The sequence below is a fragment of the Rhincodon typus genome, chromosome 11, assembly GCF_021869965.1.
Source record: "Rhincodon typus isolate 14 chromosome 11, sRhiTyp1.1, whole genome shotgun sequence".
Lineage (NCBI taxonomy): Eukaryota > Metazoa > Chordata > Chondrichthyes > Orectolobiformes > Rhincodontidae > Rhincodon > Rhincodon typus.
Window position 1 is genome coordinate 62208032 of NC_063342.1, and position 25192 is coordinate 62233223.

At 40.1% G+C, this 25192-nt stretch overlaps 2 protein-coding genes across 2 annotated transcripts in view; one reads left to right on the plus strand and one right to left on the minus strand.

Moving 5' to 3' along the window:
- The window catches only part of map3k15 (mitogen-activated protein kinase kinase kinase 15), a 127550-nt gene extending 119720 nt beyond the window's left edge, over positions 1-7830 (plus strand). Inside the window, exons 27-28 of the mRNA XM_048602720.1 lie at positions 3560-3636; positions 5947-7830. Of these exons, the coding sequence (XP_048458677.1) occupies positions 3560-3636; positions 5947-6004 (135 nt within the window). The 3' untranslated portion in view covers positions 6005-7830. The remainder of the gene's footprint in view (positions 1-3559; positions 3637-5946) is intronic.
- Positions 7831-7983: 153 nt separating this feature from the next.
- LOC109923641 (pyruvate dehydrogenase E1 component subunit alpha, mitochondrial-like) overlaps positions 7984-25192 on the minus strand; it is a 31352-nt gene continuing 14143 nt past the window's right edge. Inside the window, exons 5-11 of the mRNA XM_048602721.1 lie at positions 24535-24626; positions 24295-24387; positions 17352-17507; positions 13220-13291; positions 12103-12170; positions 9581-9689; positions 7984-8471 (exon numbers count right to left, since the gene is read on the minus strand). Of these exons, the coding sequence (XP_048458678.1) occupies positions 8307-8471; positions 9581-9689; positions 12103-12170; positions 13220-13291; positions 17352-17507; positions 24295-24387; positions 24535-24626 (755 nt within the window). The 3' untranslated portion in view covers positions 7984-8306. The remainder of the gene's footprint in view (positions 8472-9580; positions 9690-12102; positions 12171-13219; positions 13292-17351; positions 17508-24294; positions 24388-24534; positions 24627-25192) is intronic.

Consider the following 25192-nt stretch of genomic DNA (forward strand, 5'->3'; position numbering starts at 1 on the left):
TTTCTGAAGAAGGGTCTAGGCCCGAAACGTCAGCCTTCCTGCTCCTCTGATGCTGCTTGGCCTGCTGTGTTCGTCCAGCTCTACACCTTGTTATCTCAGATTCTCCAGCATCTGCAGTTCCTACTATCTCTTCAGCTTTATAGTCCTTACTGTTAAGCACTCTGCCATGGGCCTGTTGGCCAGCCACGAGTCCCCTTCACCACGCCACTGGAATGAAAGTTGCTACTCTTTGACACCATCTTGCCTCCACCGATGCCCTCAACACTATGAATCCTCGCTGTACCTCACTGATGCTGCTGGGTACTGCACTGGCCTAAACTCAACTCTGCCACCGCCATGACTCCGCTTCGGGTCCCCCTCGCCAATGCAGCCACTGCTGATGCCACCGGGTCTCGTACTGGGCCCAAACTCACCTCCGCTGCTGCCTCCACGAAGCTGCGCTGGACGCAGACGCTACTGGGAACCCAAACTCACTTCCGCCACACCAGCTATGTGTTGGCACTAGGACCACTTCCCTGGTGCAGAAGCAGCCAGGAACCCAAATCCGCCTACTGCCACGAGTCCGCTGATAACCCGAACTTCTTGTCCTTGTTCTCCCTTTTGTCCTCCTGCGGACGGTATCTAAGTCACTGCTGTCAAGGTGGTGCTACAAGAGGTGCCATCTTCCACCAGTGGGGAAGAGGGCACTGTAACCTCAGAGAAAGCACCCGCAAGACTGGTTCCTGCACCCTCCACCAGCTTAGATCCTGCACCTCGGTGGGTACTTTATCTAGGTTAGCACCTGCTGGTGGGCACATCCCTGCCAAGCAACTGCCAAGGAAGAAGTGCCTCAAAGGACTGCCAGAGACCAGGCATCTGCTCAGCCTTAGGCACGAGTGGTGCGTGCGATTTGGGATTTCACGCAAATACACACAGGAACAGCAGGGAGGATTTGTTGGTGGTACGGGGCAACCTGACACTAGGTTACAGAATTGCAGCAACGTAGTTGGGACTCTGCTAACACTGGTTTGTGAATGTCTGGCCCCTTCCATGGAGAGCCAGGTCCAGTACCCTCAGTGTCTGCTGGATATACTCCATCGCTGTAAGCATAGGTGACAGGATGGGCGAAGGACATTGGCCTCACTCCAGGTTCCCCTTCCTAATGAGGAGACAGGTTGGCGAGTGACAGTAAGCACACAGCTAGAGGAATAACCACGTACACTCCTGCCAAAGTCTCCGCCAGGCCTTGCCCCTCCACCCTACCTGCCACCTTCAACTCCCACGTTCAGGGTGAGGAGGGTGCACTTGGCTCTGGGCCGGACATACTCAGTATGTCTCGGCCCTTGAAATGCAAACATCTTCTGGGTTCACCTCTAACGGCAATGGACATCAATTTGGTCAGGCTCCCACTACTCCAGCACTGAGACGTAGTAGGAGAGAATCGAAGACGACGAACTCTGAAGGGCACATAGGTGATACAGGTGATATGTCACTGTAAATATGTTCTCACCTTTGTAAGTATATAGTCACTTTACATCATCAGCTGTCTGTCTAGCTGCAACTACAGCATTGAAGGGATAGAACTGATCCATCTCTGGTGTGACATTTTATGGTCCAAGGTATGGAGTGTGCAGGTAGTTGCTAGTTTAGCAACAAGGGTCAGTCTTTCCAGGCTGCAAAACTCTGCATCACAGTCTTTAGTGGGATTGATTTTTTTGTTTTGTCAGATGCAGTCAACAGTGCTTGGGACAAGGTGTTGGACTGCAACAGTAGATCAATGCTTAAGATTCACGTACAGCATGGTCATTATCTTGCAACTGAGCTGTATGGGACTTTGTGATGTTGTTGCCCTTTTTGAAGGGCCTGACATTGCTCAAAATTCAAAATCCCTCCCAGAATGAGACACTTACCCTGCTCCACTCTGGGTGTGATAGCAGCTATTTTTATCTCTGTTGCATGCTTGCCATTTACAGCAAGATGGAAGGAAACAACATTTTATTGAACTTCATATATTCCCGACAGTGTGGAAACAGGCCCTTCGGCCCAGCAAGTTGCCAATGACTCCGCGAAGAACTTCCCACCCAATTTACACATCCCTAGATACTGTGAGCAATCCACCTAACTTTGGAATGTGGGAGGAAACCGGAGCACCCAATGGAAACCCACACAGACACAGGGAGAATGTGCAAACTCCACACAGACAGTTGCCCAAGGCTGGAACTGAACCCAGGACAATGGCACTGTGAGGCAACAGTGCTAACCACTGTGCCACCCTTGCTCTTAAAGCAGTGACTTTCAGGCTCAGCCTCTTAGCAGCCTTAGTAAAACCCAAAGGTACACATTCCCTTCTTGGTAGCCCTATCCATCAATCCAATAGGCTTTGAACTTCTCCAAGAGTTAACCCAACCCATACAACTAAATCTTTATCTCTCCACCTTACCCAACCCCAGACATATCAAGGTGCCAGATGTGGTCATGCTGATTGTGGGAAATCAACCAGCTATGTCTTGTACAAACAAAAAGCATGGAAAATTCAACTCTTTCTGTTGTCTTTATTTCTCCTGTTTGTTGGGCGTGTCTCTATTCTTCCTTTCTTTGGTGTGTCATTATCTTTTCTCTCTCTGCTGTATCTCCTTATCCATTTTTCTTTTATTCCTGTTCCCTCTGGTCTCTCTTTCTGTATCCTTCCTGTTGCTCATGACTTTTGTCATTCCTCCTCTCTCTAGTGTAATCTGTCTGTCCCTGTACTGACCTCTCACTTGATTCCTCCTCTGTCTGCTCTTCATGGTGTCATTTTCTCGCTTACACTGTCTTTATTCCTCCTATGCAATGTGTATATTTAGTATTCGTACTGTGTGGGCATCACTGGAAAAGCTGGAATTTGTTGCTGCGCACTAGTCTCCCTGAGGTAGTGGTAACAGATGGGCTTTTTTTCTTGATGTACCACTGTTTGTGTAAAGGTGGTACTCAGTTGGTCTTTGTTGGCTTTACTTTGGTTATTTTCCACAGTGGTTTTGATATAATCAGTCACTTGCTTGGTAATTCCGTGTCAAGCAGGTTGGAGTTGCAGATGGGTCAGACTAGGTAATGACAACCTGCAGTCAACAATGAACCAATGTATCACAAGGATTTATGGTCGCTTTTACCAATTTATGGTCGCTTTTACCAATTTAACATGGATGTATTTCCAGCTTGGTGAACTGAATTTAAATTCTAAACTTACTAAAACAGATTTTAGCTCTCATTCTCTATAATTAAAGCAGGTATTATTTTGATTACTAGAACAGAACATAATGATCACTCTGTCTTATCCAGGTAAGTACTAAAATTCCACTGCTTTTTGCCCCACTTCACTGGCTATATTTAAAAAGGATGTGCAGTTAATTTAAAACCAAACATGCCTGTTTCCCGTATGTACTGTTTACTCTCCTCTATCACCACATTAAAAAAAAATCATCCAAAGTCTATAAACTATTTTAGAATATTCAGGTTAATAAAGTGTGATTGACAGAAACTTATAGGATTGAATAAATTGAGTTGTTTGTTTGCTTTTATCAACTGAAGTAGCTCTTTTTCTCAGATGTGTGCAGAAGGTTACTCGTTGCCTGATGTTCTGACACACATCACTAAAGATGATTTAAGAAGCCTCCAACTCCGGTAAGTGCAGTTTGAAATGGCAAACTTATTTACATAATTGCCCCATTTGTAGTGGCTCTTGCTAATGAACTGCAAAAAGAAAGATGGGACAAAGCTGAGCACTGCAGTTTACATTACAGGAATTTTTTTTGATCTTTGTGGTGATCCGAATTGAGTTTCTGCTTCAAGTATAAAGTTCTCATTGCTTTCACTAACTGTTGCAGCAACAATTCTTGTAAAATTAAACGTCTTTTATTGTTATTCAAGAACTTAGAGGGTACTAGCTGGCAATGAATGCAACTGATCGTCCTAGATTTTGGTATTGATGAGCAAAGCTCTGTTTAAATTTTGAAGGACAAGGCCAGTGTTCACTTTTTCCTTGAGGCAAGAGTGAACATTGAAACTTTAACTCAGTGCTGCATCTTTGCTCCAGATTTCAGTAGCAGTATTAATGTGGACCTTGCTGTCTTGGTAATGAAGTGAACCTATTACAAATACAACCCATTGTACACAATAATCAGGTTGTACTGAACTCAGCAAAGTCTCCCTTTAAAGCAATTGTGGCAGGCAAAGAGAGAAAATACCAAATATCTGGGAGCAAATTCAAGGCTGCACATTAATCAATGAATTCAAATGATAGAATTTGTCAGAAGATAAAGTTTATTTACAGATTTTTCAGGGTCCTTTAAATCCTGAAATGGAATTAACTTTTGAAATCACTGTAGAATCTTTTCACTTGCTTTGCTAAATTTTCCGCCAAAAAGGGACATGTGTTTGCATTCATAGTAAATATTGTGGATGTGCTTAGTTCTCAGTATTTCCTATCATCAGGAAATGTATTTGTAATGGTCAAAAGCACATAAAAGGAAAGCATTTTTAACAAAACTATGAGTGGAGAAAACAACTGACATAGAAAATGATCAGATCTCAGGTAGCATAGGCAAAAATCTGGACTTATTGAAACAGAAACAATTAACACAAACAAATGCTTGGCATGTACATGCACACTGAAGTGGAATGGATTAAGCTGAAGAAGGGAAGAGGAATTTTTCCCATTACTGGTTCTTTGTTTGACAGCATTGAGAAATGCCAGTTGGCTGTTTGCTGTCTTTGTATCTTATTAGTCTGAATTTTATGGCAGTAACGATGGCAAAATTCAGTGTTCACTGTCTCCACTTCTTTGATGCTGACAGCAACTTCTGAAGTCTGTGTGTGCAATTAAACATGGAAATCTAGAAGTTACTATCATTTACATTTCCTCCTTGCTGTGGAAATGCCAGGCTGTAACCAAATAGAAATCACTGAAGTGAAGTAAACCTCTACTCTGGACTCTGTCCTGCTGTTTAAAAAAAGTTGCATCTTGATAAAGGATACTTAACTGAGTTTTTAAAACAATGTACTGAGTTCATAATTTCTGTTGAGCCACAATACTCATGTAGAACAAACATGGGTTGATGTGGAGTACAACCCTAGATAATTGCCAGTGAGAGGATGGACTCAGTGGCAATGGGACAATATTTTCAGCCTCTGCCACAAACAATTGCCTTTGGGTTTTGTTTTTCCCCAATAGTCAGTTGAACAAAATGTCTGTTTAACCAATAATGGATGTAGACAAGCAGTCTGACTCATTAGAGACAGGACAGTTTTCAAGTCACTTTGTCCCTCATCACCATGCAATTTTAAAAAAAAAGTTGGAGACAGTAGCAGTCAGTGCCAACATGCCTAACACATGTTGAAACAATTAGGTTGGCTGAGTTGCTTATATGCGTGATTTATGGGCCTTAGGTTTCTATGATGCGGGAAATCAATCAGTGGAAAATCAAGCACTGAACTACGATGACCACAAATCCGTTCTCCAATCCTAATCTATACACTGCAGCACAAAATATAAATGTAGATGTAGCAATTCAATAGTCAACCAAAGTATAATATAATTCCTCCGCAAGCCAGTGAGGGATTTCAGACCCTCAACTGTGACCAGGGAAGGAAGATGAAAAAAAATCACTCCTAGCTAATTTGGTACATTATTCAAAAAGCTCTGTATTCATTTTAGTTTGGAAGTTTAATCCTTCAAATCAGCAGATGGACCAGGCCCATACAAGTGTGTTTGATTTATAACAGCTAATACTTCTCATCCAAGGAGCCCTAGGGACCAGTGAATGCACCGGGTATTCTCTCTTGTGAGCCTGTATCATACTCTGCACACACTTCTTTCTGTTTGTGAAAATGTATTTTGGGGCTAATTTATTATAGAAAAGTAGCTCTGGGGGAGAACAGTTCAAATTATGAATGTTACGTACAAAGTATTAAATGTTGTTTTCCATGTTTTAGAGGCGGACCTATTTGCCGAATCTGGAATGGTATTTTAAAGTTCAGGAAAGGAGACTAACCTTCCAGAGTGCTATTTTTACGATAGGAATGACCAAAGCTGCTATTATACCAAGTAATTATGTCTGTATTGAGTTGTGTATTTGCATAGATTTATCTGGATGTGTGCTGCAAAAGTCCTTCAGTACAACACATATTCTAATGCTAATTTTGAGAATGAACATGGATTGTAGTCATATACAGATTGTCTGCAGGATCTGGGATTAGCAAGTGATCTGAGGGAAGCTAATCACCTCAAACTGACTTATTCTGACAAATACTATTACCCGCCCTTCACCTAAAAGCATTGAGACTACCAAGTACCAAATCAACTATAGTTCCCTCTTCCCATTCTCTGGAGAAGTAATGTCATTTAAATTGCTCATTACCTGTTCTTAATTAGAAATGAAATGTATTTTCACCAATAAATCAAAAGTTGATATCCTGGATGTAATCAACAGCAAGGACCTCTCTTTAAAATATTCCCTTCAATCATTGCTCAATGTGTTCAGTTTAGCCATTGATATCAGCTAGGATTTGCAATACTAAATTATTGTATGTAATTTAATCTCCACAACATCTTTAACTGAAGTTATATGGGAAATATTTTGTCTTGCTTAAGCAATTAGCCACAATAGAGCTATTTGAGACTGAAAAAGCTAGAGTTTCCTGAATAGATGAATTCAGTATTGAAAGGACTGCATATTAGTTGGTTTTGTAGACAGAAAAGTAATTCCATATTAACATTAGCCTGAGAAATAGGTTTTGCTGCTGAATTTTTCCACTTGTACATAATTGTGCACAACATTTTATAAAGAGTATTTTCAGACAGTATCATCCTAGGAACTTAACTAGCAATTCAGCCTGGAGTCTAATAGGTGACCTTTGCTCAGCAAGATCATGTTTTGCCATTCAATTGGATTCTGTCCTTGAAGATTTTTGACAGATTTCCACTGCTGTGAAATGAAATACATTCCAATTTCCTCCCTGAATAAACTAGCTCTAAATTTAAAGTTTGCCTCTCTTGTTCAGACCTTTCCTACCAGGAGAAATAGTTTCTCCCTATCACAGCACAGAATTCTCATATTGAAAACTATTTCACAATATTCAACTGCTTTGCTGTTGGACACTGATGGCAAGGCAGCTCAGTGGGAAAACAAATATTCCTGAAAAATTCTGACATTTACTGATTTATTGCTGATTAGGTAAAATTGAACTGAGTTTAGAAAGCACCAAAAGATACCATTCTCCACATTACTGATGTTTCTTGCATTTTGCCAATTAGAACGTTAAATCCATTTAATATAATTTTCCGAGAAACACAAACTTGCTGTCAGACTTTGAACTGTATTAACCCTAGGTTAGTATAGTGGATTACAGAGCAATTTCACTGTGTAACATCTTTCAGCTCCATTTCAACTGTGCCATTGTACCATGCAGAATGGGCCAACGGTCTCACCGTGGCTGCATAATTTCCCTCTGCTAGCTCAATCAAAACAAATCTACTACTCCACGTTCTCTCCTTAACTCTGAAATCACTGATTGGATCATAAAGTCTTGTAAGGTTCTAAGACAACTAACCAACCTGCCACTTGCAGTTAATCAAAAGAGATTCTAAAAATTAAGCACTTTTAGTAACGTATTGGGAATTCAGAAACATGTCAGTGTGCCTCTACTGCATTGTCTGTGTGTTAATGTTCGTGACCTTTATACCTAAATTTCTGATTCTTGGTGTAATGAACCAGCAAATGTATTGAAGTTAGCATGGAGAGGCCCTTTCATTTCTGGACAACTTGAATCTCCTCTGGCAGTTGTTAGATTAAAAAGTGACTGACCTTCCTTTGCAGTAAGAACATGCAATAAGTACTTTTATTGTGCTCATTGCTCCCTACTTCTTCATCCTTGCAAATTAGGCTCTGCGGGACATTAAGATTAATGACAAAAATACAAGTATTAATTTTTTGAACATTAAATTCACAAAAAAGCCAACATTACACAATATAATCTTATTTTGACTTTATTACACATCAGACACTCACTATCTAGTGAGACAGCATCAACTCTGACCTGCTTCAGGAACACCCTCGATTTAAAAACAACTTAACTGGTGCAAGATGGCAAATATTAAATCATGGGACGCAATAATTCATGGGAGTTGATAAACTGCATTTGTACATAAAATAACCAAAAACTAACAGTAAAAAGGTCCTAATTTTCTTAATATGCAGTTTTGCTTAAATTTAATTTTTTATGAACCTGAACTTTAGATTCAATTTGAGAACGTACAGGTTGGTTGCGTAATAAATTTGAAGAGCATTATTCCTTTAGGAGACTGATCTATACTTGATCCATGGGTTAGTGCCCCGAACATCAAATGCTGCTTCGTTGTGGTAAATGTTGTGGGCCAGATCATCCAGAGCAGGTTCAGGGTCAGTGGTGGCAAATTGTGCTGCTTCTTCCACCTCATGTCTGACACTAACATCAATTTCCTGTAAGAAACCACAAGTGTTACTCGACCACAAGGGAAATGTTGCAAAGCAACATTATGAACCACTAAGCAATAAAAATGGTACGGAAGGACAGAATAATTGAAAATACTCATACATTGGGGGTCACATTGGCCTTGGTCAATGGGTATGAAAACTGGTTGTGTGAAAAACCAATTCCACAAAAGCCCAGATTAAGATACTGCTATATATTGATTTCACCTGCATATATACAAAGTGTCTGCTTACAGTGTTGGACTAGTTTCACCAGAACAACTAAATGATACAATTGCGGAGGTCGTCACACAGCAGCCACTAAAAGACCTGTTAACCCTTTCAGGCCACATACAACAGGGTTTTTACTCCACCATTCACAGACTGACCAGGTGGAGCTGCCCAGAATTTTGATTCTTCTTTCATGCTACTTTTACCTATGCTTTTCAAACATCTAAAATTCTATTGCAAGAAAAAAATTCAGGTGTTTTTACAGTTTTGAAAACAATTTTTCATCTTCACAATGGGACTATTTGACCCCATTTCTCTAAGCTCCTGAGTATCTTCATTTCAGTTTTCTAATGTTATTCATTTTTTACAAACACCTAACTAGTAATAGCAGAGAGATTGCTCCTCTAACAAGCTTATGCATACATTATGCTGCTGTTTGATCTGCCCCATTGCACCCCACTAATACATGACGTGCATTTCCAGCTGGACGATAGTAATCATGACTGAAGGGCAATGCAATTTTTACAATACATTATCTCAAATTTCACTACTGCACTTTAAATGCACAAAAGACCCAATTAGGAAGAGAGTCTGTTTCAGCCTTCATCCAACATCAGGATTCACTCCACAAATTGATAAAATGGAAAAACATAGATCTTAATTTGTTAAGTTTTGCAGGAATAAACTGGCCTACCAAACTGTAATTAATCAAAAATATCTGGGTTTATATAATTTCATGAAGATATCCATGTAAACAAATTTGACAAACTGTTCTACACAGTGAGATGAACAAACTGTCAATATGTTAGCTTAAAAATCAATGCCTTAACAGACGTGATCATTTGTCACAATCAAATAACCGACAAAGGCCCTGGATAGCAACATACCTTCAGCTCTTCTATGCTGGACAGGTTCTTGTTCAGCATCCTCTCCTTTAACATGGTAATGGGATCACTCTTACTTCTGACTTCCTGGATTTCTTCTCGAGTACGGTAACTGCACACAAAGTACAATTAAAACACTTGTTTACAAGATGCTGCAGGTCACTGACTTCCTTTCTTCTGATAGGCGGAACATCACCATATTTCAGTGAAGTAAATAGTAATTTGTAAATTGAGGAATTTTTAGAAGTTGTTGCTCAGTTAAAATTTCAGAATGCCTTTGAACTTGAGTAAATTAGCTTCTGCTAAGTAATGTTATTTTATCAACTTTAATCTGAGAAAATGAATACCATATGAGGAATAAGGTTGACTGTTGGAGAAGTGGAACAAATCAATGATTTTTAAAAAGTTATGCAGCAGTAAAGCAAAAGTAGTAAATAAGTGGAGATGAAAGGATTTCACAGATGTTATTAGTGAACTCAATTTGTTTCATTTCCCAGAATTTTCCTCCCTGCATGGGATTAAAAAAAAAAGTATTTTAAAACAATTTTACTGTAGTATAAAGATCAACTATATTAAAATGAGACATCCCATAATACTGTAAGTGTATATTGTTAGAATTTGAACTATTAAAATAGAGACAGATGTGCAGTTTGCTGAAGCTAACTTTTTTTGTTTTTAAAAAAAAGGTCAGTAGATCATTTGGAACAGTGAAGTGCAGACAATTTCCAGGAAGGTGTCTGATGCAGTCTTGCAGAAGAACTTTTAGTTTGTGAGCTTCCACAGAAATGTTTAAGTTGTCAGAACAGAAAGAGACTCGGGCGTACAGTGATATGACTTCTGTCTGGTCACCAAATTACGAAAACAATTAATATGCAAATCCTTTTGATATCAAATTTATCCATTCAGAAAACTCTAGCTTTCTCAGTTCCAAATGACTCTGTTGTGTCAACCGGCACAAAACGTTTGCTGTACAGAGTTAATGTTTTGGGTCCAGTGATCCTATGTTCTGAAGGAGGATCACTGAGCCTGAAATGTTAACTCTGATTTGACTCCACAACTGCTGCCAGACCTGCCGAGTTCTTCCAGCAATTTCTGTTTTTGTCTTTAACTGAAGTAATACAGGAAACAAAATGTAGAGACTAAATTACATCCAATGATTCAATGCTAGCAGACTTGGTAAAAAGTAATAAAACTGTCTGAGCAATCTGACATGGGAAGAGTTGAGATAGGAGTGATATTTCTCCAGGAATGAACAAACAAAAAGGAGATTGTTGGGAAACATTTGAAACTTTGTTCTACTATGTTAAGATATGTTTATGTAATAAACATGTTATTTTGTTAAAGAACATTTGCAGCCTCGTGTTAATACGTTTCAGTGACTAACTTCAAAAATATGATTATCAAGCCAGGTTTCATTCTAGGATCTGACTTGTCCAGTATTGCCATCAACCGAGATTGTAACAATATCAAAAGGTTATTAAGAGTTAACTGTATGAACGTAATTGATTTAGTTTGGTTCAAGATAGACTGGGAGTAGCACCCTTTTTATTTTAAAACAAGTTACTGATGACATAGCATTCTACTCCAGAAGTAATATAAACAGGAACAATGGGAACACCAAAGTACATTACAACTTTCAGATACCACAATCTGGACTATTGCACAAAATGTTGCTCATACGTTTACTGCCTTCAAGTGGAAATTCAATATAGCAATAAAGTGTGGTTGAAGACATCAACAAATGGTAGGAGTTATACTATACTACCAAATGTCATGATGGAACCTGTGCAATACAAGCTTTCAAAAGGCAATTAAATAAATGCATGAAAGAAGAAAAGCTGTGTAGATATCTGGAGTAAGAGCAATGGAGTGCAACTAACTGGACTATTCAATGGACTGAATGGTTTCTCTGTTATACTATATAAGTTAATAGAACACATTACTTTAAGAAAATAAAAACAATAGAAAGCACTATTGTTGAACTTGATGCAAAGCACACTTGTCTGGATACAAGACGTGTGGAAATAACAATTCCAGTAACCAATAAAGTGATTGTATGCTTATACAATTTCATTATGAAGTTTAGTGAAATTTAGAGCATAATCAATTAGAAGCAAACTTAGTGATCTAAAAAATGCCATGTTCTGCCATTCAGCTCTGTTTTAAAACTGTTTTACCTTAAGCTTTTTGTATTAAACTTTCATTCTTCTATTTTCTACAATCTATAAACATGCTTTGACATCTAATCTGACTTTCTAGCATGAACCCTTGCTTCTGTAACATCTCTCTTAATTGCTCAATATGCTAAAATCCCACCATCTATTTTGTACACCCAGCAGAGGAGCAGGACAGAAAAAAAAATTTGCAGGGGACATGGTACAAAATAGCAAAGGAAGAACAAACAACTGTGTGCAACTCTTGAGGGTTCCGACCAACTCAATTAAGACGTCGGACAACTATGATGGAAGTTGATGCTTACATTATAAAGTTGGTTTTAATATCTTATTCAGATCTAACATCTTTACCTGATACCAGGATCACTCATACTGTGTCCGTGATAACGATATGTTTGCAGTTCCATCAAGATAGGGCCCTGAAATTGAACAAACAATAATCTATTAATAATGTGCCATTCCAATATGTTGAAAAATATACAGTATAATAGATGCCTGGAATATATGCAGGGCATTCAACTCATTGAAGGATTCATACAGCATCAATAAAGATAAAAATGTCAGGTGACCACTTTATTGATGTCATTACTTCTAATGCATGCTGACCTCTATTTCTGGATTACTTTTCCTCAGTAATTCTTACTAAACATATACGCCTCAATGTCCTTTAGAGTTCAAAATTCAGATTATGCGATTACCTCCTTATGGGGCATTCCAACTTGTTAGCTTGCAGCCAACTGCAAACTTTGAAGTTGATGACATTCACCCACTAAAAGAGCAGTGGTTACCAGTATTCATTACCAACACATACCAGCAGCAAAAATAATACAATAAAAACATCTCTAGAATAGCTTCAATATGAAATACAATATTGTATAATGTGGAAAAAAAAGAATTCAAGGCTTTTATTGTCAATCAAGTAAGTAGTGACAGGAATAGGTACTGCTTGAATGTTGCCAGATACCTATGTTGATTTATACCTTCCTATAACATTATTCCATTATACCTAATACATGCAAACAATTTGTCATTTATTAGGGATTTATTTGTTTTCTCTATCCTACATCAACTTACAAAATTTACAGATGTAGTGAGCACTATACAAGACTAAATTAATCCCAACGTTTACAAAATCACACAGGATTTGTATCGAAAACTCAGTTACAATTCAGAAAAGTTTCTGAAGGAGGGTCCCGACCCAAAATGTCAACTTTCCTGCTCCTCTGATGCTGCCTGGCCTGCTGCGTTCCTCCAGCTCAACACTGTTGTCTCTGACTCCAGCATCTGCAGTTCTTGCTATCTCAGAGTATTGCAAATACAAGTTGTTTTTAATACTTATTTCCATAAATAGCATTCTCTGAACTAAATACTTTTGAAAATCCACTGTTTTTCTCTACTCTAACAACTGAACCATTTCAAACCAAAATAAAAAACTTCATGCACTCCAGTGATGATATTTTTGTTTTACCTTTCCAGACCTGCAGAAGTCTGCTGCAAACCTTGTTGCTTCTTTAACACACAATATATCCATGCCATCGACCTGTAAACAGAATTGAGTAAGATAGATTCATATGACATACAGTTGCAAATATACCCTAAAGAATCATTGTTGCTTATTTTTCTCACGTTCCTTTACCAGGAGATAGCAACAGTGCTGTTCCAGTAATCTGTGGACCACAACTGACCATTCTTGAAATGTCACATACTTATATGAAGGACATCAGGTACGAACAAAATCTTGGTGCTTTATCATTGTGTGCACCAAGCAATTATAATGTCACACTACCCTTAGTAATTAAAAGAATCAGGAGTCAAAAATTGTATAGAAGGAACGAAAAACAAATACACAATTGTTATCCAACTGAACATACTAACCAGGATCTCTGAAATGATAAATTGGAAGGATAAGCTATCTTGATGGTTTGAGTAACAACTGACGCTGGCTATTTCACACAGCCATGCAACATCAACATGAAAGGTGTTTTCTACTAACAGGATGTTGCTATCAAGCCAAGACGACATGGCTTTCTACCCATCACACAAAGGAGTAACATGGTATGAATTTCAACGTTGATGTACGTATGAAAAGAAGAGCCAAGTATACCATTTGACCTCTCAAGCCTACTCTACCAAGGTTCATCTACGCCCAATAACCTTTAATACCCTGCCTAACACAAATCTAGCTTTTACCTTAAAAATTTTCCATGTCCCTGCCTCCGCCACCTTCCGAGACAGAGTTACAAAGTCACATAACCCTCCATTTCTATCCTGAAAGGACAACCCTTAATTTTGAAACAATGTCCCCTGGTTCTAGATTGATCTAGAAGAGGAAATATTCTTTTTGCATCCACCATTCAGAATCTCATACACTGCAATCAAGCCAACCCCCTCTCTTCTGAACTCCACTGAAACTCCACACCCTCACCATCGTATCTTCAGGGAAAAATCTTGTAAACTTCCTCTAAACCGCCTCCAATGCATTTACATCCTAACAGAGACCAAAACTACAAATAGTATTCAAGATACGGGCTCACCAAATTTCTAAAGAACTGAAATATAACATTGTTACTTTTATGTTCAACCTCTCATGTAATAAAGGATAGCATCTCATCAGCCGTATTGATTATCTGTTGTACCTGCACACCAACATTTTGTGAATCATGCACCGTAACACAAATCCCTTTACACCTTGAAATTCTGCAGTTCTTCTCCAAGTAATTCTTTGCTTTTTAATTCTTCTTGTCAAAGTGAATAACTTCACATTTTGCTATGTAACCCTCTTTTTATTTGATTTTAACTTTTGTTCACTCTCTCAACCTATCTACATCTGTCCACAACTGCCTTAGGTCTTTGTGATGCAACTACATTGGTCTCGCCTATGAATTTAGCTACCATGTCTTCACTTCCCTCACCCAAGGCATTGATGTACCTACTAAAGGCTGAGGCTTAAGCAATAGGCTCCTGTGCAACTTCATTATCACATCCTGTCAAAGATCCGTTTGTGCACATTCCGTTTTCTGCCAGCCAAACAATCTTCTACACTAATATGTCACCCACTACACCATTAGCTTTTGACTTACACAATCTTTGCTGTGGCACCTTTCCAAATGCCTTCTGGAAATCCACGTGCAGTATGTCTATAGGGTCCTCTTTATATTATATTCTTTCAAAGGATTCCAATTAATTGGTTAAACATGATTTCCCTTTCATAAAACCTTGAGATTTTTGAAGTGTGCAGCCATAACTTCTTTAATGATCATTCTATCAACTTGTCCACCACAGACACCAAGCTAACTGGCTTATAGTTTCCTTTATTCTGCCTCCATCCCATCTTGAATAGACAGGTTACATTTGCTACTTTCCAATCCGATGGAAGCTTTCAAAAATATCCTACATTTAGGAAAATTAATAACATATCTATCTCATTAGCAAACTCTTTAGATCCTGGGATGAAGTCTGTTTGGACCCAGAAATCTTTCAGCCTAAAGGTCCATCAGTTTGCTTAGTACAACTTCCCTTGTGAATGTAATTTCACTAAGTTCCTCTGCTTTGCACTTACTGATTTACAGTTATCGGATTTGTCTAGGTTATATACAGAATAAAGCATCCCATGATTATTGCCAACTTTTTAATCACAGTCGCCCAATATTTTTTGTCTCATGTTGTGCTTACTGTCGAGAGACTGGGCTTCTACTCACTGAAATCTAGAAGAACAAGGGGAGATCTCATAGAAACAAAATCCTGATGAGACTGGACAGGCTAGATTCAGGAAGTCCAAAACTAGGGGTCACAGTCTAAGAAGAAGGGGTAAGTCATTCAAGACTGAAATGGAAGAATTTCTTCACTCAGTTGTGAACCTAGATAATTCTCTCCCACAGGAAGCAGTTGGGGCCAGTTCATTAGATATATTCAAGAGGGAGCTGGACGTGGCCCTTGCAGCTAAAGGGATCAAGGGGTATGGAGAGAAAGCAAGAATGGGATACTGAGAGTGCATGATCAGCCACAATCATATTGAATGGTGGTGCAAGTTCGAAGGGCTGAATGGCCTACTCCTGCACCTATTTTCCAGGTTTCTTTGTTGACCACTTCTAATTGTGACTTATCTTCCTCACTATTCCCCATTCTCACCCAAACCAATTCCTATCCTTATTTCCTTATAGAGGTGAACCAAGGTCATTTCTAACTACTGCATAAATGCCATCCTTGATTAACATTGCTACCCCTCCTATTTTACTTGAGTGCCATATACCCCACAATATTCACAATCCAATCCTGCCATCTTGAAACAATGTCTCTGCAATGATATTAAAGATCGTATTTATTTATTCCAACGCACACTATCAGTTTGTTTACTTTGTTATGAATGCTACGTGCATTCAGATACAAAACCTTTAGTTTTGTCTTTATGTTATCATTGAATGTTGGCGTATTCCTAGAGTATGTTTTCTGTTCCTTCTGCCATTCTCTGACCCCAATTTTCCAGATTACTGTTTTCGACATTTGATTTTTGGCCCCAACTATTTAGCACTATTTTACGTCCCTAGTTATTCAAGTCACAAGACCGCTGGCCCAGTATGGTTTAAACATACATTCCACTTACCCAGATACTGATGCCAGTGGCTCACAAACCGAAAATTTCTCCACACCAGTCTTGGTGCTACAAATTTGTCTCTCTAATTTTATGAACCTTACAACAAGGTATTGACCATATCTAACATTTTACCTGATTCTGTCACTGGACTGCATTTGTTAAATAATCAAGTGGGAGAAGAAATACGCCTACAACCCATTTAGGATCAAACAAGCTCACAGCATGGCACAGGTGTATACAGAAAACTACACATGTTAATTCATAGTGTCCTGTTCTAATTCAACAAAATAGGTGACAGTCACCCACTATTTTAAGCTTAGTCAAAGGTTGGCAGTTAACTGTTGGTCATCAATTGGTACATTCTCCATGTCAACACCTCTACCATTCAGAGTCCACTTGCAAACCTATCAGCAGTGTCCTCTCATAGCATCAACGTTGCTTTCTCTTTACTTTGGTTTCTCATGCAAATTGCCCTGATGATTGCAAGACGAAAAGCTTTGGAAGAAGTTTTTTCCAATCAATACTCAAAATGAATTTAAAATCCTCACTACCACTGTGGAATTTGAACTGATGTTTTTGGATCATTAGTCTAAGCCTTTCCCACTGGGGAACTGGTTTCCAGACAGGGTAAGGATCCAGAAGACAAAAGATAAAAACTAGGATTGGTGTAGAACCCTTGTAAATCTCTGCAGGTCTTTACTGTCCAATTCAATATATGGATATTGGCCCATTGAAAAACTGGCTTGGATCTCAGCCAATCATTACTCAATAAGTTTTGTTCTGATAATAAACCAATAATTATGTTTATTAAGAAACCTCGTTGATTGATCTTTAAAACCGGATAGAGATGAGGTAATTAGTCAGTCAATTTTGTAACTGGAAGAAAGTAATTTTGTTTTATGTTGTAACCCGTTGAGTGGTGGGACAAGAGCAATGAGCATAACTATAGCGCAAAGCAAGTGCAATTTTCTCCTTATTAACAATACTTGAATGGGCCACAGCATCTTACCCTCAGACCAGGAATGAAGTCACCTCTCTTGTAGTAGTCTGTACTGGCTGCTGCTCTCTCCACAGAGGTACCCATGCCATACCTGTTGTTCTCACAGATAAATATGCAGGGCAATTTCCATAGCATTGCCATGTTGTAGGTCTCAAAAATCTGGCCCTAAAAGGTGAAGATTAACTAATCAGTACAACAGAAAGAGACTAAATGATGAGAAGTGTTTTGAGTAAAATTCGCAGTGCCATTTTCACTTCACTTTGCCAATCCCATGCAACACATCTGAAAATCTTACCTAATGGGAAACCTTAAAATTTAGGAAGCACTTCATCACACTAATTCTTTTAAAGCTCGGGTAAAGTCAATCAATATACAAATATTTTTAAGTACGTAATATTCTGTATGAGCTCATGCAGGTTTACAGACCTTTCCACATTAGTCATCAAGACAGAACACAGTGCTGTAGTTTGTATCAAGCACCAAATTCTCTTACACTCCTTACGTCCAGATTGCCATGCTCCTGGCTACGTAGATACGTACTCAAGAATCTCATAGTTGTGCATCAAGTTTAAGGATGGCGACAATTTGCACACAGCTCAGGTTACTAATATAGGCAGGCCTTATTTTAGTAGGATTTAGGATTTATCCAGTACTTAAACAACAGCACTAACAGAAGCATTTATCAGCCTCCAGGCTCTCAAAATCAGATAAAAATTAGTTTATTAGGCAAGAGTTATCTGCAAGATTCAAAGCTTGGACACTCACTTTACTCAGACAAAATTTGAAATCTGGTGAAGTTTTAAACATAATGAACCTTCTTGTTTGCAAATGATAACATAAAACCATCTGATGCAAAGAAAGCAGGGCTACAGACAAATGAAGACCAAGGACAACAACAACAAAAAAAAAAAGAGGTGGGTGGAAAGAACAGGAAATCCAGCAGCTCACAAACTTCTTGAATTCCTCGGTACAGTCAAGACCATCCAAGTCCCAAGTACTCAAGGACAGAACCCACTGACAGCCAAGAATGGAAGTGGTGTTCATCAAGGACAGAGTTTGCTCACACTCATTAGAAACAGCATTCCAAGGATCCCTTCAACAGACAGTCCTTGATGACATCGCACATAAGAAACCCATAAGATATGGGAGCAGAATTAGGCCATTCAGCCCATCAAGTCTCTCTGCCATTTGATCATGGCTGATATGTTTCTCCTGCTTCTCCCTGTAACCCTTGATGCCCTTACAAATCAAGAACCTATCTATCTCTGTCTTACATGGCTTCCCTGGAGACAATGAGTTCCACAGATTAACCACCCTCTGACTGAAGAAATTCCTCATCTCAGTTCTAAAGGGTCATCCCTTCACTGAGGCTGTCCCCTCAGGTCCTCGTCTCTCCTACTAGTGGAAATATCTTCTCCTAGTTCGCTCTACTCAGGCCTCTCCGTATTCTGAGAGTTTCAATGAGATTCCCCACCCCCATTCTTCTAAACTCCATTGAGTAGACCCAGAGTCCTCAACTGCTCCTCATATGACAAACCTTTCATACCTGGGATCATTCTCGTAAACCTCCTCTGGACCCACTCTAATACCAGCACATCCTTCCTGAGATCCAGGCCCAAAATGATGCTCAATATTCCAAATGCAGTCTAACCAGAAAGCTTATATTTTAGCCCTCTTGAAATGAATGCTAAAATCACATTTGCCTTCCTAACCACCAAGTAAACCTGCATGTTAACCTTAGAAGTCCTAGTTCAGCATTCTCTTAAATCCCTTTGTGCCTCAGATTTCCAAAGCCTCTCCCCATTTAGAAAATAGTCTGCACCTCTATTCTTCCTGCCAAAGTGCAGAACCTTGCACTTTCCCACATTGTACTCCATCTTCACCGCTTTGCCCACTCGCCTAGTATGCCAAAGTCCTTCTGCAGCCTAGTGCTTCCTCAATGCTCCCTCTCCCTGCATCTATCTTTGTGTCATTTGTAAACTTAGCAATAATGCCCTCAGTTCAGATCATTAGTGTATGATAGGAGTGGTTACGGTTCCAACACCGATCCCTATGGAACTCCACTAGTCACCGGCTGCCATCCTGAAAAACAGACTCCTTTATCCCCACTTTCTGCCTTCAGCCAGCCAATCATCTATCCACGTGAGTACCTTGCCCCTAATGATATAGGCTATCTTACTTAGCAGCCTCCTGTGCAGCACCTTGTCAAAGGCCTTCTGGAAATCCGAATAGATCATTCCCCTGACTCTCCTTTGTCTAACTTGCTTGTTACTTCCTCAAAGAATTCTAACAGATTTGTCAGGCATGACCTCGTCTTGACAAAGCCGTGCCGACTCAGCTCTACTTTATCATGCATTCCAAGTACATCACAATGTCATCCTTAAAAATGGACTCAAATCTGATGAACAACTGAGGTCTGGCTAAGTGGTCTACAGTTTCCAGTCATCTGCCTCCCTTCCTTGTTAAACTGGAAGTTTCATTAATCATTTTCAGCTCCCTGCGGCCCTCTCGGACTCCAGTGATTCCTGAAAGTTCACCACCAAAGCCTTTATAATCTCATCAGCTTTCTCCTTCAGACCTCTGGGGTGTAGTCCATTTGGTCCTGGTGATTTATCCACCTTCCCAGCACCACCTCCTTAACGATGGTCACCACACTCCCCTCCTCTCTCTGGCTCTCAAAGTTTTGGTATGCTGGTGTCTTCCACTGTGAAAATTGATGCCAAGTACCTACTCAGTTCATACGCCATTTCTTTATTCCCCATTACTACTACACCAACCTCACTTTCCATTGATATGATGCCCATTCTTGCGTCTCTCTTACCCTTAAGATATCTAAAATAAAACTCTAGCAATTTTGTTTTATATTACTCGCTAGCTTACTCGCATATTTCATGTTCTCCCCTTTACTGTTTTTTTAAGTTATACTCTGCTGGTTTTTAAATGCTCTGGCTTCCTACTAATCTTCACCACATGATAGGCTTTTTCTTTTGTTTTTACACCATCCCTGACTTCCCTTATCAACCACGTTTGCCTCTTTTTGCTGTGCTTCCTGAATTACCCCAGAAACTCCTGCCATTCCTGCCCTGCTAGGCTCCCCAGTCAACTCTGGCCAGCTCCACCCTCATGTCTTTGTAGTTAGCTTTACTAATTTGTAATACTATTACAACCGATTCCAGCTTCTCCCTCTCAAACTGCAGCGTGAGTTCTATTATATTGTGGTTACTGTCCCCTAGGGAGTTCCTTCACCTTAAGCTCCCCAATTAAGTTTGCCTCATCCAGAACTGCCTGTTCCCTAGTGCGTTGAATCTCAAGATGCTCCAAAAAAAAAACTCATCTTGTAGACATTCCATAAATTCCTTTATATGAGATCTGCTATCAACCTGATTTTCCCAATCCACCTGCGTATTGAAGTCTCCCATAATTATTGGGATAATGCCATTCCTAACTCCTGATTTAATTTCTTCCCCACATTCTGACTACTGCTAAGAGGCCTATACACAACTCCAGTCAGAGTCTTTTTCTTCCTTTGTGGTTCCTCAACTCTATCCAAACAGATTCTAAACCTTCCGACTATCACTTCTTGTTATCGAATTAATTTCATTTCTCGCTAACGAGGCAATCCCACCCTCTCTGCCATTTGCCTGTCCATTCGATACGATGTACATCTTTGGGCATTTAGTTCCCAGCCCTGAACCCCTTGCAGCCACGTCTCTGATTCTCTCAATACTGTACCTGTCAATTTCAATCTGAACTACAAGTTCATTTACCTTGTTTCATAATGTGTGCATTTAAGTACACCACCCTCAATCCTGCTTTGACTGCCTCCTTCTCTTAGCTGTTCCCGCAACTGCTGTGCCCAAAGTTAGATTCCTGACTCTTCCCATACTCTGACCTATTAATTGAATTTGAATCCAATTCTCCCACACCAATCTTTGAACCATGCATTTACCTTCTAAATATTTGTTCACCCTGCGCCAATTGGCTCGTGGCTTAGGTAGTAATTGAGAAATTATTGCCTTTTTGGTTCTACTTTTTCTACTTTAGGCCTTAGCCCCTCTTATGCTCTCAGCACAATCCCTTTCCTCTTTCTATCTATATTGTTAATACCGATGTGGACCACAACAACCGGATCTTTCTCTTCCCAGTCCAAGCTCCTCAGCAGCCCAGATGAGATAGCCTGAACCAGGCAGGCAACACTGCCTTCGGGTCTCTTGGCCACAGAGAAGAGTGTTTATTCTCCTGATTATACCATCCCTGATTACATCTACAGACACTGATCAAATTTGAGGTAGTTAATCTAAGGGGTGTGACTGCCTCCAGAAACACAGCATCTGGTAACTCCCCCGCTTTCTGCAGGGTTCGAAGCTCAGACTCCAGCCCATCAACTCTGAGTCGCAGTTCCTCAAGCCACCAGCACTTGCTCCAGATGTGATCAGTCTGAACCACAATGGGGTCCACCAGTTCTCACATCATGCAGTGACAACACACCAATTGGCCTGGCATCTCTACTTTCATTACTTAGCTCTTAGCCGATTTTTAAAAATTTCATATTGGTCTTTTAGTTTGTAGCTTGTAAATATTTCCCCTATTTATCTGCAATCTAAAAGTAACCTATAGTAGCTTCTATTTCAATTATCTATCACTAACCAATTAACTTATTGTTTACCTGTGATGTCACCCTGATCCTGGGTTTCAATTTATTCTGTTTAAAAACAACCTTACAAATTATGAGCCAAGAAAAAAACACAAGCGAAGAGCACCTCTTTCTTCCTGCACCAAATTCCCATGTTGTCTCCAAATTCCTCAACCACTATACTCACTCTGGATGGGATCTCTCCTTCCTGACACTACAGCCACCAGTGCAACTCCAGCCTGACCGAATATTGAAAACCTGATCTGACAGCTGAGAACCAGCAAGGCCACTGGCACCGTTGGAGCCCCACCAAGATACAGCAGAAAAGCAATCTCAGCATTAATACATAACCTCAACCTCCACACCTGAAAGAAGGAGAGCATGTTACGGATCAAAGATATCATAACAATAACCATCCTCGAGAAAGGAGATAAAACCGACCGATTGAATCTCCCTGCTGTCCACCGCACCAGTCAGTGCAAAACTTCCCTTCGGTCACTTTTCCCCACTGGCTGAAGAGCTCCTATCTGAGTCACACTGCATATTCCACCCATCAAAAAGTACAGTGACCATCATCAGCATAGCAAGACAAGTCCAAGAAAGTGTAAAGAGAAGGTGTAACCTCCTAATATGGCTTTCTTTGATCTTACAAAAGCCTACAATTTTTTCAAATTACAGAGGGTCCTCCTCAAATCACCAACCTCAGCCTACAGGGGAATAGTGTTACCTGCCCTTCGTATGCATTGGAGACATGGGCAATATACAGCAGACTTCTCAAATCCCTAGAGAAAAATCAATGATGCCCCCACAAAATCCTGCAAATCCAGAAGCAGGATAGGCATCGTGGTATCAGTGTTCTTCCTCAGGGGCAATATCCTCAGCATTGAGGTACTTTTCACTGTAAATTGACTGCATTAGATAGGCCATGTCTGACACAAGGCTGTTGAAACAAACTCTCTACTCAGAGCTTCACTGCAGCAAGTGGTTACCAAGGCGGCAGAGAGTACACTTCAACAGTGACCTCAACGTATCTGTGAAAAATCGCAACATTCCCATTGACTTGTAAGAATCTCTTCCTAAGACTGTCCAAACTGGAGAAGACACATTAGTGAAGGTGCCAACCAACCTGAGCATCTCTGACAGGCCTAGGCTTAGGCCAAGTACAAACAGAAGAATCCTGTGAAAACGTGAGCAGCCCACCCATCCACCTTTTCAAACATGACCTGCCCCAACTGCAGGAGGGTGTACAAATCCAACATTAGGTTGTTTAATCACATCAGGACCCATAACCTGAGTGGCAAAGTCATCCTTGGTCTTGGGGGACTGCCTAACACAATGACCTGATATTTTCTAAAATTGATTGCATATCAAGTCAAAGCTACAGTCAGCATTTTTAATTTGCCTCTGCCAAAATTTCAATGCGTTAATAATCTTACTGTAACTATACAGTCTTATGACTCTATCACAGTCTGATTCTTTGACACATTGCTGTGTTGCAAATACGAGGTGATGCATTTTGGAAGATCCAATACTATACGGCAAATGGAAAAGCCCTGGGGAAAACTGATGCACAGAGATCTGGGTGTTCAGGTCCATTGTACCCTGAAGGTGGCAATGCAGGTCGATAGAGTGGTCAAGAAGGCATACGGCATGCTTTCATTCATCGGACGGGGTATTGAGTACAAGAGTTGGCAGGTCATGTTACAGTTGTATAAGACTTTGGTTCGACCACATTTGGAATACTGCGTAGAGTTCTGGTCGCCACATTACCAAAAGGATATGGATGCTTTGGAGAGGGTGCAGAGGAGGTTCACCAGGATGTTGCCTGGTATGGAGGGCGCTAGCTATGAAGAGAGATTGAGTAGATTAGGATTATTTACATTAGAAAGATGGAGGTTGAGGGGGGACCTGATTGAGGTCTACAAAATCATGAGGGGTATAGACAGGGTGGATAGCAAGAAGCTTTTACCCCCCAGAATGGGGGACTCAATTACTAGGGGTCACGATTTCAAGGAGAGAGGGGAAAGTTTAAGGGAGATATGCGTGGAAAGTTTTTTTTACGCAGAAGGTGGTGGGTGCCTGGAACACGTTGCCAACGGAGGTGGTAGAGGCGGGCACAATAGCATCATTTAAGATTTATCTAGACAGATACATGAATGGGCAGGGTGCAGAGGGATACAGATCCTTGGAAAATAGGCGACAGGTTTAGATAGAGGATCTGGATCGGCGCAGGCTTGCAGGGCCGAAGGGCCTGTTCCTGTGCTGTAATTTTTTGTTCTTTGTTAACATATAGCAATATTACACAATTACAAGCCTTACCTGATTAGCTGCACCATCACCGTACAAGGTTACACATATCTCGTCCTTCTCAAAGTATTTACAGGCTAGTGCAATCCCAGCTCCAAGAGGAACCTAATTCAAAGGATCAAGCATAATCAGATTTAATGCAAAAATATATTACATATTGTATGCCACACCTTGGCTTTAATCCAATCATTAGTCTGTACAGCAAGTTATAATCACAATCATTGTGAACCATATGGATAGATCTATCTTTACCTGTGCACCAACAATGCCATTGCCTCCATAGAAATTGTCAGCATACATGTGCATAGAGCCCCCTCTGCCTTTAGCACATCCTCCACGTCTACCTGTTGAGAGCATACATATCATTTTCATAAATGACAAAGGCAGTGAGGAGTCATTTTATATTCATGATATGCCTCTTGTTAAACAATCGCTTGTTGATACTGTTGAATTTTATCGCATGTGAAAAAATTCATACAGTCCATAAGCAACATGCAATGTCAGGTTCTGCTGCCTAAGCTTAGATAGAGTCAGAGAGTGATACAGCATGGAAGCACACCCTTCGGTCCAACCATATTCCCAAACTACGCTAGTCCCACCTGCTTGTGTTTTGCCCATATCTCTCCAGACCTTTCCTATTCATGAATTTATCCAAAGGTCTTTTAAACATTGTAACTGGACCTGCATGCATCGTTTTCTCTGGCAGCTCATTCCACACATGAACCACTCTTTGTAAAAAAAAAAAAGTTGCCTCCCATGTTGTTTTTAAATCTTTCTCCACTCACCTTAAATATCTGCTTAGTTTTGAACCCCCCCCCCCCCCCCCCAAGGGAAAACACCCTTGTCATTCACCTTATCTATGCCCCCCCTTATGATTTTATAAGGTCACCCCTCAACTTCCCACGCTCAA